Here is a 13526-nt window from a genome sequence, read left to right as displayed (position 1 = left end):
GCTGACGTGGCCGAGAAGCCCCGCCCCGGACTCTAAATCAGCCAATCCAAACTCCAAACTGTCCGCATCGGCAGCGCGGTGCCTTCTGGGATCTATAGGCTCCCAAGTTTAGGCTTTCCTCCCTTTGGAGACTACAATTCCCGGCAGCCACTAGGATGCAAGGTCCGCCCGCCTTCTGGGGGAGGAGCCCAAAGCTTTCGGCCCGGCTCCCCACGCGTCCGGCAGTGGTGGGAGAGGTGGCAGTGGTGCGGGCGGAGAGGGCGGCGATTCCCACGTGGTGGGTTTCTCCAGCTAGCCCCTACTTTGGTCTTGCTTGACATCCCGGACCTGTGGGCCCGCTTCCTGCAGAGATGCCGAAGGTCAAGTCGGGGGCGATCGGCCGCCGCCGTCAGCGGCAGGAACAGCGCCGGGAGCTGAAGAGCGCTGGAGGTGCGGAGCCCCGGGAGGAAGTGGGGGTCGGGTCCGGCCTTCCGGCAGGACCAACCCTAGGGTACTGACCGAAGCCTGAGCAGCTGCTTGAGACTGGTCGGGACCCGCGCGCGCCCGTGGGCGCGTAAGTCCGGGGTTCCCAGAGCGCGGGCCGCTGACCCTGCACTCCACCCGGCTACCTTTCCAGCGGAAGGGATGGACTTCAGGCATTTGCTGGCCCCCTCGCGGAGCTTGACGTTTAGTTGCCCTCGTTGGCGCGGAAATCTAACCCTACCCATCCTGCTTTCTTTTCTGGGACGGTCTAATATCTCATCTTAGCAGAGAAATTAAAGCTCTTTCGTATTTTCTTCCAGGACTCATGTTCAACACGGGGATTGGGCAGCACATTTTGAAAAATCCTCTCATTGTTAACAGCATTATCGATAAGGTGGGTGTGGAAGAGGAAAGGGAGAGAGTTGTTGGTTTATTAATTTTATTCTTGGGAAAACTTAAACGCAGAGAAGATGCCTGGCATAAAGTAGATAACTTTATAAATATTTGTTGACTACATTAAAAGATTGTCTGGGACTTGTAGGCTGTCTTGTGCGTGATAAGATTCATTCTGCGGGTCTGGGTTTCTCCTGGCCCCAAATTCTTTGTCTTTCTGTGGATTATGTACTTCATAGCTGGACCTTTCTACTTGCTCAATTCCAGATTCTATCATTCTTCTATTCCTAATCACTTTTTCTTGGTACCATATCACTTTTAGTTTTTATTTGCTCCAGAGTCTAAAACTTACATCTAAACCATACAGTAGGAAGTTTGTTCCCCAGAAGACTTAGAGTATTGCATATAAATTAATTTGGTATATTCTGGTGCCACACATAAATTATTTGGAGTATTCCTCCTATCTGGTTTATTGTGGTTCTCTTATTATTGTGGATGGTTGGGTGTTAGGAGGTGAAATATACATGGCGCAAATGCCCTTTATGAAAGTTACAAACAAGGGAAGCATCCTGGAGCTGTAGCAAGAGCATTAAAGGGCTTTATCGGACTTAGTGTCATTTGCAAAATGAGGGTTGGCCTAATTTTTTAACCTTTGTAGTTTATGGATTACTTTGAGCATCTGAGGAAAACTGTGGACCTAGAGTGTTACAGCTGTTTGCGTACTACCAGTTTTGTGTACAGTTTCTCACACTCCTGCATCCCTGAAACTAGACATGAGTTGAAAATTGAGAAACTTTGCCCAACATGTACAGTCCTTTCCCATTCAAACTTGTTGATATGAACAGAGTTGGTAACAAGTAGCTATGGGAATCATTTCCACGGAAGAAAGCAGAATGCTAATCCCAGAAAGAGCTGCTATTCCTGCTTTTGTGACTCCTAAAGTTTGAGTATTCCCACACGTTAGGAGAGGTCTTAGATTTTCATTTGTACCAAATGTTATGTAGGTAACTTTGTTCACCACATAGATCGTGGAGAAATCTAAAAATGGAGTTGGAGTAAGATCTCTTAACCGAGTCCTTACAAGCAAAGATGTTTAGGTGTAAATTAAATTATGTGTTCAGATGTGCCAGAAGAGCTACAGTGGTTGTGCTTGTTTTTAGGCTGCCTTAAGACCAACTGATGTGGTGCTGGAAGTTGGACCTGGAACTGGCAACATGACTGTAAAGTTGTTAGAAAAGGCAAAAAAGGTAAAAAGATGATGTAATGTTTTAGTATCAGAAATGAATTTGTGAGCAGGCTCAGCTAGTTTACAAATGTAAATCCGTTTTCATTAATTGCTATTATTTTAATAGTAACTCTTAATCCCTTGCTAGAGATTTTATTTCAGAAAGTATATTTCAGTCAGGAAAACAGAAATCACATTAGATAGTTCAACAGTGAATTTAATGTAGGGAATTGGTTACATGTTTGTTAGAGGACTAAAAGTAAAAGATGAGGACAATGAAATAACCCCAAAATAATAATGCAAAGAGCAGCTACCACCTCTAGGCCTGGGGGAGCAAAACAAAGAGGTTGGAATTATTAGAATCCAGAACTTTGGAGGAAAATACCTGCAGAGCTAGGGCTCAGGTCTCTGAGATTGGGTACCACCTGGATGTTGCTGGTATCTTCTTTGTGTCTTGGCTGACCCAGCTTCCAGTTAAATGGAACCATTGTTGTGTCCTAGTAGAAACAGCACATTTTAAAGGGCTTATCTGAAGAGAGTTTAATGGAGAGACTGTTATGGACATGTGGGAATGGGGTTAAGGGAACCAGTAAGCATTAGTGAAACTAGTGAGTAGCCACAGCAAGGCAGTTACCATACAAAGGCCTCAGTGGAAAGGGCAGGAAACTGTTAGCCCAGTGAGAGTAGGAGCCATGGAAGAGGAGCCACTCATAGCGGAATACTGCCACTGCCAAAACTTCTGCAAGGCATGAAGCAGGAATTAGGAAATAAATAGCCAGCCCCTCCCCGTGTGCCTTTCACTGGCCAGTCCCAACAGAAGTCAAAGGGTAAGGGAGCTGGACTGCATTACCTATGGGGCGCAGAGAAAGGTAGAGAGTGGATTTGGGAGCCAAACAGAATAAGCAGCACATTTGTTTACCCTGTAGACGTAGTCTTGTTGGAAGTCAGAGAAACCTTACCTGAAATTGCAGTAAAATTACAATTTCAGCCTTATTTCAACCTTATCTGGTGTGTTTTCATTTACTTGAGAATTTATGTTATGTATTCTGGATCCCGGTAGATGGTAGATGAGAGAAGTGATATGCACATTTTAACAGCAGTTGCGTTGTATGCTCCTGTCTAAGAACACTGACTACACAGACATATTATGTATTTTTTTCATCATCTGTTCAATTACAAAGCATGGAGACAGACAAAACATGGTAATTCTGGGTAATTCTGTTGTATATTTGGGTAGAACTCATATAATCTGGTCATCTACTTTTTTGAGTGGTGTTTTTGTTGTTTAATGTAGGGGGGTACAATTCAGAGACTATTCCCCAAGACTTGTAGAGTTGTTAAAAAAAAAAAAAGAATATTGAATATTGATGATAGACTTGAGAAAAGAAATTTAAATCATGTAAATCATGTAAGAATTACTACAGGGATAATAAGAAAAGATTTATACTCCATAATTAACCTAAAGAAACTTTTTTTAAAAAATTTAGGTAGTTGCCTGTGAACTTGACCCAAGGCTAGTAGCAGAACTACACAAAAGAGTTCAGGGCACGTGAGTATACATAATAGAATTAAAGTGCATTTCAGTTTCATGAAACAACATGCTTTTTAAATTTTTTCTTTTTTTATCAGGCCTCTGGCCAGCAAACTTCAGGTAATGGTGGGTGATGTGTTGAAAGCAGACTTGCCATTCTTTGATGCTTGTGTGGCAAATTTGCCTTATCAGGTATGTCCTCAAATTGTCAGGAGCATCATAAGTGTTTCTCTGGTGTGTCTCTCCCAGAAATAACTAGTTAATTCTCTTACAGATCTCTTCTCCTTTTGTCTTCAAGCTGTTGCTGCACCGACCTTTTTTCAGGTTTGTGACAAAAGACCAGAGTTACTGCCAAATTTTAGAAAGATTGAGGATTTAGGCCATGAACACAGCTGAAAAGGAAAGTCAACTGAAAAACTACTGGAGAAATTTTGTGGAAAATATTCATTTGTATGGAGGTCTTTTTCTTTCTCTCTCTCTTTTTCAATTGGGAAAAGTTATTTGTGGAAGGTGTGGTATAGATTCCGTTTCTGAAACCAGGCAGCCTTTCCCTATATTTTAATCTTGCCATTAGTTTACGTCAGACTTTTTATTACCTATGTCTAGACATTTGCAGTGGCTTCCTAACTAGTCTCTAGTACAAGGGATCTTCACAAAGTTCATGGAAAAAGCATATTATGAGAAAACTATACACAGAATACATGGATTTCTTTTCTTTTCCTTTTTATATGTAGAGATAAGGTCTCACACTGTTGCCCAGGCTGGAGTACAGTGGTGGCTCACTGTAGTCTCGAGCTCCTGGGCTCAAGTGATCCTCCTGCTTCAGCCTCTTGAATAGCAGCTGGGACTTTAGGCACGTGCCACTAGGTTCAGTGAATTTTTTTTTTTTTTTTGTAGAGATGGGGCGGGGGTCTCCCTATGTTGCTTAGGCTGGTCTCCAACTCCTGCCCTCAAGCAATCCTCCTGCCTCAGCCTCCCGAGTAGCTGGGATTATAGGTGTCAGCCACCATACCCAGCTCAAAAGCAGAACTTCTGATAGAAATTTTAAACAAGTGAGATCAATAAGCATTTCCTCAAAGAATTATAACAGTAGATGAAACATAGCTTTACCAGTACGATCCTGAAGACAAAGAAGCACGATAAAGCAATGGCTGCCAAGCGGCAGAAGTGGCGTAGTCAAAGCAAAAGTGGACTGGTCAAGAGCAAAGGTTATGGCAATAGTTTTTTGGGGTGCACAAGACATTTTTTTTTTTTACTTTCTGGAGGGCCAAAGAATAATAGCATTTGCTTATCATGAGAATGTTTTGAGAAAGTTAGCCAAAGCTTTAGCAGAAATACACCCAGGAAAGCTTTACCTGCGATTCCTTTACCATCTCAGTGCTCCTGCTCATTCCTCTCATCAAACAAGGGCAATTTTGCAAGAGTTTTGGTGGGAAATCATTAGGCATGTATCTTACAGTCCTGATTTGAGTCCTGACTTCTTTTTGTTCCCTAATCTTAAAAAACCTTTAAAGGGCACCTGTTTTTTTCAGTTAATTAAAAAAGACTGCATCAAACTGGTTAAATTCTCAGGGCCCTGTTCTTTAGGAATGGACTAAATGGCTGGTATTGCTAATAAAAGTGTCTTGACCTTGATGGAGCTTATGTTGAGAAATAAATCTTATATTTTTTATTTTTATCTTTTAATTCCATTTGTCCTTGAGTTTTTTGAAGTCCCCTTGTACAGTCTATACTAGTGGCTTTCAAACTGCAAGTCAGAAACCCCTTAGTGGTAATAAAATAAATTTAGTGAGTCATGACCATCCTTTTTTTTTTCCCCAGTGACATAGAATAGAACAGATCAGAGGGCATTGCATGTGGTCCAGGTGATTCTAGTTTTATGAAACTTGTTTTGAAATAACAGTATATAAACGCATATACATATAGATATCTGTGGCTTGGGTTGCAATGTCAAATGTATTTGTTGGTGTGACTCATTGTCAAAAAAGTTTGAAAGTCAAAGTGCAGCTTTGAAGTAGCTCTTCTTTTGTTCATTAGCATCCATAAAGCCTCCCCATTGCTTACTGGTAAAGCTTCCACATCTTTTAACCTATTGAATCGTGTAGTCCTAGCTACTGGGGAGGCTGAGGCGAGAGGATCCCTTGAGCCCAGGAGTTGGAGGTTGCAGTGAGCTGTGATGATGCCCCTGTACTCTAGCCTGGACAACAGAGGGAGACTGTAAAAAAAAAAAAAAAAAAGGAGGACCCTGAACATCACCATCTGCTTCTCCCGCTTTACCTCTTCCTTAAGGATGTTTGCTACCCCATGAATATAATTCTATTACTGAGTCAATTTTGTTTTATTTTTGTTTTCATAGAAGGGGTGATGGACTAATGCTGATTTGCAATACTTTCTCCTCTGATCATTGAGGGCTTACATATGCAAGCCATCTTTTTTGGGGTTAGGGGGTGAGGCCATTATAAAACAGAAAACAAAGCCAGCTGTTTCATTTTGGGGTAATAAAGTATTCTTCTGCCTTGTAATTAGGTGATTATGACTTTGCTCTCGATTTCTCTCCCAAGAAAATTTATTGCAGTTAAATTATATTTATAGTTGAAAGTGACCATTTTCCTTATTCCTTTCTGCTTTCTTTTCAGATGTGCTATACTTATGTTTCAAAGGGAATTTGCTCTCCGACTGGTTGCAAAACCTGGAGATAAGTTATACTGCAGACTCTCAATTAACACACAGCTATTAGCACGTGTGGACCATCTGATGAAAGTAAGTGATGTTTCTTGTTGAGATAATCTAGCTTAACTCATCCTTGAGCATCTAGCTGGGCTTTCTGTGAGGAGAGGATCTTTGATTACTAACTAAAAGTTGCCTTTGAGAGTACTACTTAAATATTTTCTGATTAACAGGTTGGAAAGAATAACTTCAGACCACCACCCAAGGTGGAATCCAGTGTTGTAAGGATAGAACCTAAGAATCCACCACCACCCATAAATTTTCAGGTGAGGTTAAGATAGTAGGGCATTAAATAAAGGGAAAAAAAAAAGTCCCAGCTAGAAGATATGTGTCTATAGCAGTAGAAAAATATTGAGTCAACCTAAATATCCAAACATAGGAAAATGTTAATTATGATACATCCCCTGTGATGGAGTAGATGAAATAATTTGATACAAAGTAGTTATGAAGTCCACTAAAAGGCATGGAAATGTTTGTAAAAGGCAAAAAGATTAGAATGCAGTTATATTTCACTTAAGATTATAGCTGTGGAAAACATGTTTCCATTTGAATAAAACTTGGAAAACAAGGTAAAATGAAAAGTATTGTGGGTAACACTTTTTAATCATAAATCTTGTTTTTTGTGATTTAAAAAGTGAAGAAAGCTAGACCACTTGATGAAAAACCTTTCTATAGTCACATTAGAGAAAAACATGATTGTGTAATCAACTGGTGGCAGGTGGAGTGGTCAAGGAAGTTTAGGTGTGTTGCACAGGCTGTCTCCTAAATCATGCCTGTTTTGAATCTTATTTTTGAAAATGATACTTAGACCTACATAAATGCCATGTTGTTTTTTTTATGACCAGGCTGGACTCAAACTCCTGGGCTCAAGTGATCCTCCCACCTCAGCCTCCTGAGTAGCTGGGACTATAGTCATGTGCCACCAGCCTGACTTTATTTTTTCCAATTTTTAAAAAAATTGAGGAAAAAATAAATACATTCAGTGAGGTACACCAAAGTGCAGAAATCAGGTACACATCTTACTTTTGCATCTATATTAATATGTGTGCCTACCAGATCAAGATGTAGAACATTTTCAGAACTCCAGAAGGTCCTCCAGTTGTGTATGTTAAATGACAAAATAATACATAGCAGGCATAGACAAGAAGGTTTGTATTTTGAAGAAAATATCACTTTATATTTCAGGAATGGGATGGCCTCGTAAGAATCACCTTTGTTAGGAAAAACAAGACTCTTTCTGCTGCATTTAAGTAAGTATTTTATTAACTTGTAATGTACAAAGGACCAATAGTCCAGATATTATGCTAGAATTTGGTCCTTTTCCTGAACAGCTACCCTACACCATAAAGATTATCCATGTCTAGAAAAACTTCACCTTTTTTAATTTGGACTTGGGGAGGCAGGAAAATTTAATGAAGAAAGTTCCTGGAGTTGGGAATCAGATCGTTTTTGGCAAAACAGGAAAAAAACCCTAAAACTCTGATACATCTGCCTAGTTTTTTTGTTGGAAAAATGGGGTGATGATAGACCCCTTCCACATTTGTGAAGGATTTGTGCCATTTTATTAATTTGGAAAAATTTAACATACCAATTTGGAGTTTATGAGAGCCAGTTTTAGTGTTTGGAGTTTGTTTTTAAAGGGGATGTTTTGTAGAGGGTCTAGAACTTCTCTAAGAATTTAAGAGATGTTTATCAGGACTTTTTAAATATAATTAATGTTTCCTTCATAAGTTAAAATATTCAACACCTTTTAAAATTCTTTAATTTTACCCTAGGGAACATAGATTTAATCTCATCTAAACTGAAAGGAAGCCATGTGTAATCTCTGAGGAATAATAATAGTGACATGACTTATTTATGCCATAGATCAAGTGCAGTACAACAGCTGTTGGAAAAAAACTACAGAATTCATTGTTCAGTCCATAATACTGTAAGTAGAAAATGTTTCTGTAGTTTCACTGATTTTTCTTTTAAAATGTCCTATTTTTATTCTTTTAAATCACTATGAGATTATTTTGTACATTCCATAGGATCCTTAAAAGATAGTATTCATAATGCTTAACTAGCAAAATTTGACTTGAATTCTGACAAGTCAGTGCCGTTTGCATTCTGTGGAACAGATCTGAGCAAGTTTGGTTACTCTACCCGCTCCTCTTTAATTACTGACAGCTGTTTTTAGCCATAACAAGAATCAGATGCAGCAGTTAGAATTTCCTTAGTTGTAGATTCATGTAGCTTGCTCAGCTTAAACTGTGTACAATTTACTATCCTCTGAATTGTGACCATCCCTTATTGCTCACAATAGCAATTATAAATTTAAAGCTACTATTTTCTTCATAACTTTTAACACTCAGAAATTGAAATAATTAGAATAAAGTAGAAGCTGAATAGATTTTTTATTGTGAGCCTCATGCCACTTAGCATCTGTGCAACACTTTCTTTAAACAAGTGTGGGCACATATCCATATCCATAGATAAGGAGTATCTGATGTTTGCTAACTTTTTAGTTTTCAGTTTAAAGTAGACAAAGGCAAATTTCTTTTGTACCTTTTATGATTCTATAGGATTTTAATGTATCACAATACTATTTCCATTTTCTTTTTTATGGGCAAAAAGTCATTATATCATCTGCCTAAGTAAAAAAATATTAAGCTATATTAAGAAAAATCTTTGAATAAAAGATGTGAATTAAGTATGAAATACTTAATATTCTCAAGGTTGGAGAGGTCATCTCTTTGAGAAAAATTAGCTGGTTAGGTGAAATCTGTGGCAAGAAAATGTAGTTATTTTGAAAGGATTAATAATTGCTTTAAAATTTAGTTTACAGTTTTATTTTTTGAAGTCTGAAACTGATAACTATTTCAGAATTTTAAAGAAAAATACCAATATACATGATTATTGATTCAAGTTATACTGAGTATTTGTTACATGGTAAAAGCCAACCACTTAACTTAGAGTTACTTAACTTTGGAGATCCAAGTATTACACAATCAGGCTTTCCAAACTGTTATAACAGATATATATTAAAAGTGACTATTTTATGACTTACTGAACTAAAAAAAAAAAGAGTCAAGGTGATTCATTAAAGATATGTTGTTTTTTTATTCTGAATCTTATATTGATAGGTAATACCAGAAGATTTCAGCATAGCAGATAAAATACAGCAAATCCTAACCAGCACAGGTTTTAGTGACAAACGGGCCCGTTCCATGGACATAGATGACTTCATCAGGTAATTACATTTTTGTTTTCCTAAGTGTTTACATTTCTTTACTGTGACACCTTCAGATTAGAGATTTAAAGGCTTTTAAGCGGTATAAGGTGCTACCTGGGAGAGTTATTGCATAGCACTTCCATGGCACGGAATAGTATTTGGTGTAGAAGATGGAGGCTAGTTAGCTGCAGCAGAATGACCATTTTCTTTTAATAGTAGTAAAGAACAGTCTGAGCCAGAAGGTTGCCTCTGCGTTAACGTGTGTTGTGGTGTACATGCTCCTCCCTTCCTGCTCCCTCCCCCAACTCGCATTCAGTCTTAGTCTTTAATAGCTTGTCCCTCCAAAGTAGCCCATAAGGTAGAAAAACTCAAAGTATGTGTAACTGGACCTAATTTTTTTTAATTTCCTTATTGGGAATAGCTATTGTTATATAGATCTTAAGCATGAAATAATGTCAGTTACAATCATACCTGGTTACCCATTTAGTAATAGTTGTTTTGTAGCCTGAGGCAGGTTTTACATATCTTGGGTAAAAAGGTATCATAATTATCTGGGCAATTTAGACCAAAATCTGTTTTCCTTTAAGTAAACAAGTCTTATGAAAGCAGAGTAAGGCTTCAATTAATTACCCAGGTAATTATTAACCTATACTCTTTGTTTTTAATTAACATGTTAACTTTCAGAAGTTCTTGCCTATTTAGCCAATTCACTTTTAAAGCTTCCATGTTCTAGAGGCTGAATGAGGGTAGATTGTTAGAAAAGTCATTGGTTTTACTTTTTCTAAGCTGGAAACACAGTTCTACATTACTGACAAATGCTATCATTACTGAGTCTTTATTAGATGTTAGTCCTAGGTGTTGAACACTATTCCTAAGTACCTACTTTGCTTTTCCAGACATTTTAATTTACCTGGACCTGTTCTATGAGCCAGCCTAAAAATAATCTCAGGTCGAAATAGAAATATTTTATCTTCCTCTGCTCTCATTGAATTTCCTCAAGGTTATTGAGCATGTGCAGTTTGCTAACTAGAATCTAATAAAAACATAGGTTAGTCCACAGAGATAAACAGGTGTAAGTATTTGAACCTTAAAACAGCTCAGAAAGGAAGAATGGGCATGTAAGATTGGTCATTTATCTGACTTCCACCTCTAATTCCAAACAGCTCTTGTTCCTTTACAATGTTGAAATGGAACAAATGCCAGCGAGCTCTTAGACCGGAGATAGTGGAAGTCTAAGATAATTTTAGTCAAATTCATTATAACTTAAGACATACAGGCTACAGTGAAAGAGGCACCATGACATGGTTTTAACCAATATATATCTTATACATTTAGTTGGACAGTAAGGTTTCTTTAATGACTAGTGTGAGGAGTGGGTGGGCTGCATGAGTATGCTGACATGTTCATGTTTTAGAATTAATGGTATAGAATTATACACCATTATGTGCCACATATTAGCTTTTCAATACCATTCCATTCTGGTTTCTTTTTTTCAGATTGCTACATGGATTCAATGCAGAAGGTATTCATTTTTCCTAGGTATTTGGAAAACAGAATTTTCAAGGTCAAGAAAAGAAATGAATTATACGTTTTCATCATTTGAGAAGATGAACTTTGCTTTTGCTCTACTGGCACGTTATTTATTTGCTTGACTATTTTTGGCTTAAAACTACTGTTGTCAACAGTTATTCTAAATTTTTAAGGTGGTCAGTTCTAAGGACCTAAGTTTTTTGGGTTTTGGTTTGTTTTTAATATATAACATAGGGCAGGGTCCAATCTATTCATAATAACCTTCAAGAGCCGCAGATACGCACAACTTTATACTTAGATTTATCATTTCTAACAGTTTATCATATAAAGATGTTACTTTTCTATTTACTGTGTTATATACCGTGAGGCCCTCTTTAGACCTTTAGCTCTATCCCTCAAGAAGTAAAAAAGTTAAAATATGCTTCTCTAGTCACATATTTCCCATACCATTTCTTGTTATTCACATGTACAGTAAAACAATTGTCTCTTAAAGTGTTTTTATTTTGCTTCTCTCATTCTTTTCTGTATTTACCCTATACAGTGTCTCCTCTTACTGCCTCTTTAGCTACTCTGTAGCATCATCGGGTTCTGGGTAACCCTGAGTCTGCTGCTGCCACTAGGCTGTGCTGGGCACATTCTGGGCATGACTCCTTGTAAAATGAGGAAGCTCAACTAGAATGAAATTAACTATAAAATTATGGTTTTTCTTGGGGAAAAAAAGTATAGGTTTAGCAAAATTTCAAAGGGCTTTTTAAATCAAAACAGGTTTTATAGTTCAAATCTGTTTTCAACTTCAAAAAAACAGCCATTTCCCCACAACTATACATTCCCAGTATTCATGGCTATGGATAATTAAAATTTCCAGTATTTTTTTGTATACCTGGTGCTTAGTTTTAAGCCATTTTAAAACTGTCAGATTGAGAATTTCAATAGATGTCATGAACAAGTTTTATTAGCTACTATGTTTAATCAGTGTAATACTCAGTGATGTTAATATACTTTAATAAAGAATTATAGTAGCTATTTTATTAAGAAAATGAATAAAAATATCTTCATTGATATTTGGCTTTCTTTTTACCTAACTTAATAGAAGGAGTATTTTCACTTAATTTAGCAAAGCCAGATTTTGAAATCTGGCTTCAAAGTCATATAGTAATGTTACTACATAGTTAAAATAATGCATGTTCTTAATTATTTATGAATAGGGATATCAGCTTTCAAGTCTAAGAAAGTACTAAAGAATGCTTAATCCAGAACAAAATATTAAAGTTACTTAGCTCCATCAATCCACTTTTGTTATATGAATATTAATTATACTTAAGGGTACTTTTTTTTTTTTAACTTCAAAAACTACTTTGCAGAGTTCACTTGTACCATCTCTATCCTTATAGAAAAAGTTTAAGATTTAACTCAGCTTTCTTAGGTCATTTCCCTCTATGCCTATGAATTGCTGAGTTTTTAATCCTTTTTCTGGCCTTCAGTTTTCCCTATCTGTAAAGCTGAAGGACTGAATGATACTACTGCCAAGATCTTTTTGGTATTAATTTTTTAAAATACCTTGACTCCTAATCCAAATGGAGCCATCAGAGTATAAGGCGGCATATTTGTCTATAAGGAGACCCTCCAAAGATAGTATCCATCCATTGCAAAAATAAATTAAAGCTAATCTGTTGTGCTTTAAAATGAGCAAGTTCACATCTTTATTGCCCTTTGAAGGTTGGTTATTCTCAAAAACTATGTTTTTAAACAGCCTCTGCAAGGCCATTGCAGTAACAGTCCTCCATTCTTTCTCTTCCCTTTGAAATAAACACAAATAGAATATATTTTACAACTGCAAGAAAACCTGAGTCCCTTCCAAAACAAAGGTGATTGTATTGAAGTAAATTATCTCTAAAACTCATTTGATAGATTTAATTTATTAATAAGCATACTGAAAATCTACATTTGTTTCAGATATCATGTTTACAGAGCTTTTCACCATGGTGTTGGGATCTTTCACAACTACCCTCTGGGTTTTATGAACAATGAAGTAAAGAATCTGGCTCATGTAACTCTCCATTCATAGCTTCCCTTTGGCCCATGGGAATGAGCTAGTTCCCCAGAGTAAATTAAAACAAGATATCCTTGGGAGATTTTTTGGTGGGTAATCTACTCCTGGAATCTATCCTGGGAACTGAGGGAAAACTCCTAGAGAGATATATAAATCTTTCAACAAAATATTTACATGAAAAGTGGCCAGTTTTCTTTCTTGGAGTAGCAATCTGTAAAAATAAGTGCTGCCATTTAAAAAGTAGCATACCCTACACCAATCTACTGGTGAGAATTTGGTGATTCTCACCAAATAATGGTGAAATTTCACATTTGGTACCAGATGGAGCTTGGGTAAGATCTGCCTTTTAAGGCAAACTCAACTCTTTTTCAGCTTAATTCTTTTTCAAGGGAGT

General features: G+C 37.3%; 1 protein-coding gene across 1 annotated transcript; it reads left to right on the top strand.

The window, feature by feature from the left end:
* The first annotated feature begins 209 nt into the window (after positions 1 to 209).
* On the top strand, positions 210 to 11876 carry DIMT1 (DIM1 rRNA methyltransferase and ribosome maturation factor). Its single transcript, XM_069492174.1, has 12 exons — positions 210 to 429; positions 783 to 856; positions 2016 to 2102; positions 3568 to 3629; positions 3710 to 3803; positions 3886 to 3935; positions 6248 to 6371; positions 6512 to 6604; positions 7524 to 7588; positions 8205 to 8268; positions 9464 to 9570; positions 11049 to 11876. The coding sequence occupies exons 1-12, from the start codon at positions 351 to 353 to the stop codon at positions 11089 to 11091; spliced, it is 942 nt and encodes a 313-aa protein (XP_069348275.1). The 5' UTR covers positions 210 to 350; the 3' UTR covers positions 11092 to 11876.
* Positions 11877 to 13526: the final 1650 nt, after the last annotated feature.

This window comes from Eulemur rufifrons, chromosome 17 (genome assembly GCF_041146395.1).
Source record: "Eulemur rufifrons isolate Redbay chromosome 17, OSU_ERuf_1, whole genome shotgun sequence".
In the NCBI taxonomy this organism is placed as follows: domain Eukaryota; kingdom Metazoa; phylum Chordata; class Mammalia; order Primates; family Lemuridae; genus Eulemur; species Eulemur rufifrons.
Note: the sequence above shows the minus strand (reverse complement) of the source record. Positions and strands in the feature narration are given on the sequence as shown.

Coding starts and splice junctions, on each gene's coding strand:
- DIMT1 (XM_069492174.1), top strand. CDS start 351: ATGCCGAAGGTCAAGTCGGGGGCGATCGGCCGCCGCCGTCAGCGGCAG. Junction 3,804..3,885: donor TGGCAAATTTGCCTTATCAG/GTATGTCCTCAA, acceptor ATTCTCTTACAG/ATCTCTTCTCCTTTTGTCTT. Junction 3,936..6,247: donor CTGCACCGACCTTTTTTCAG/GTTTGTGACAAA, acceptor CTTTCTTTTCAG/ATGTGCTATACTTATGTTTC.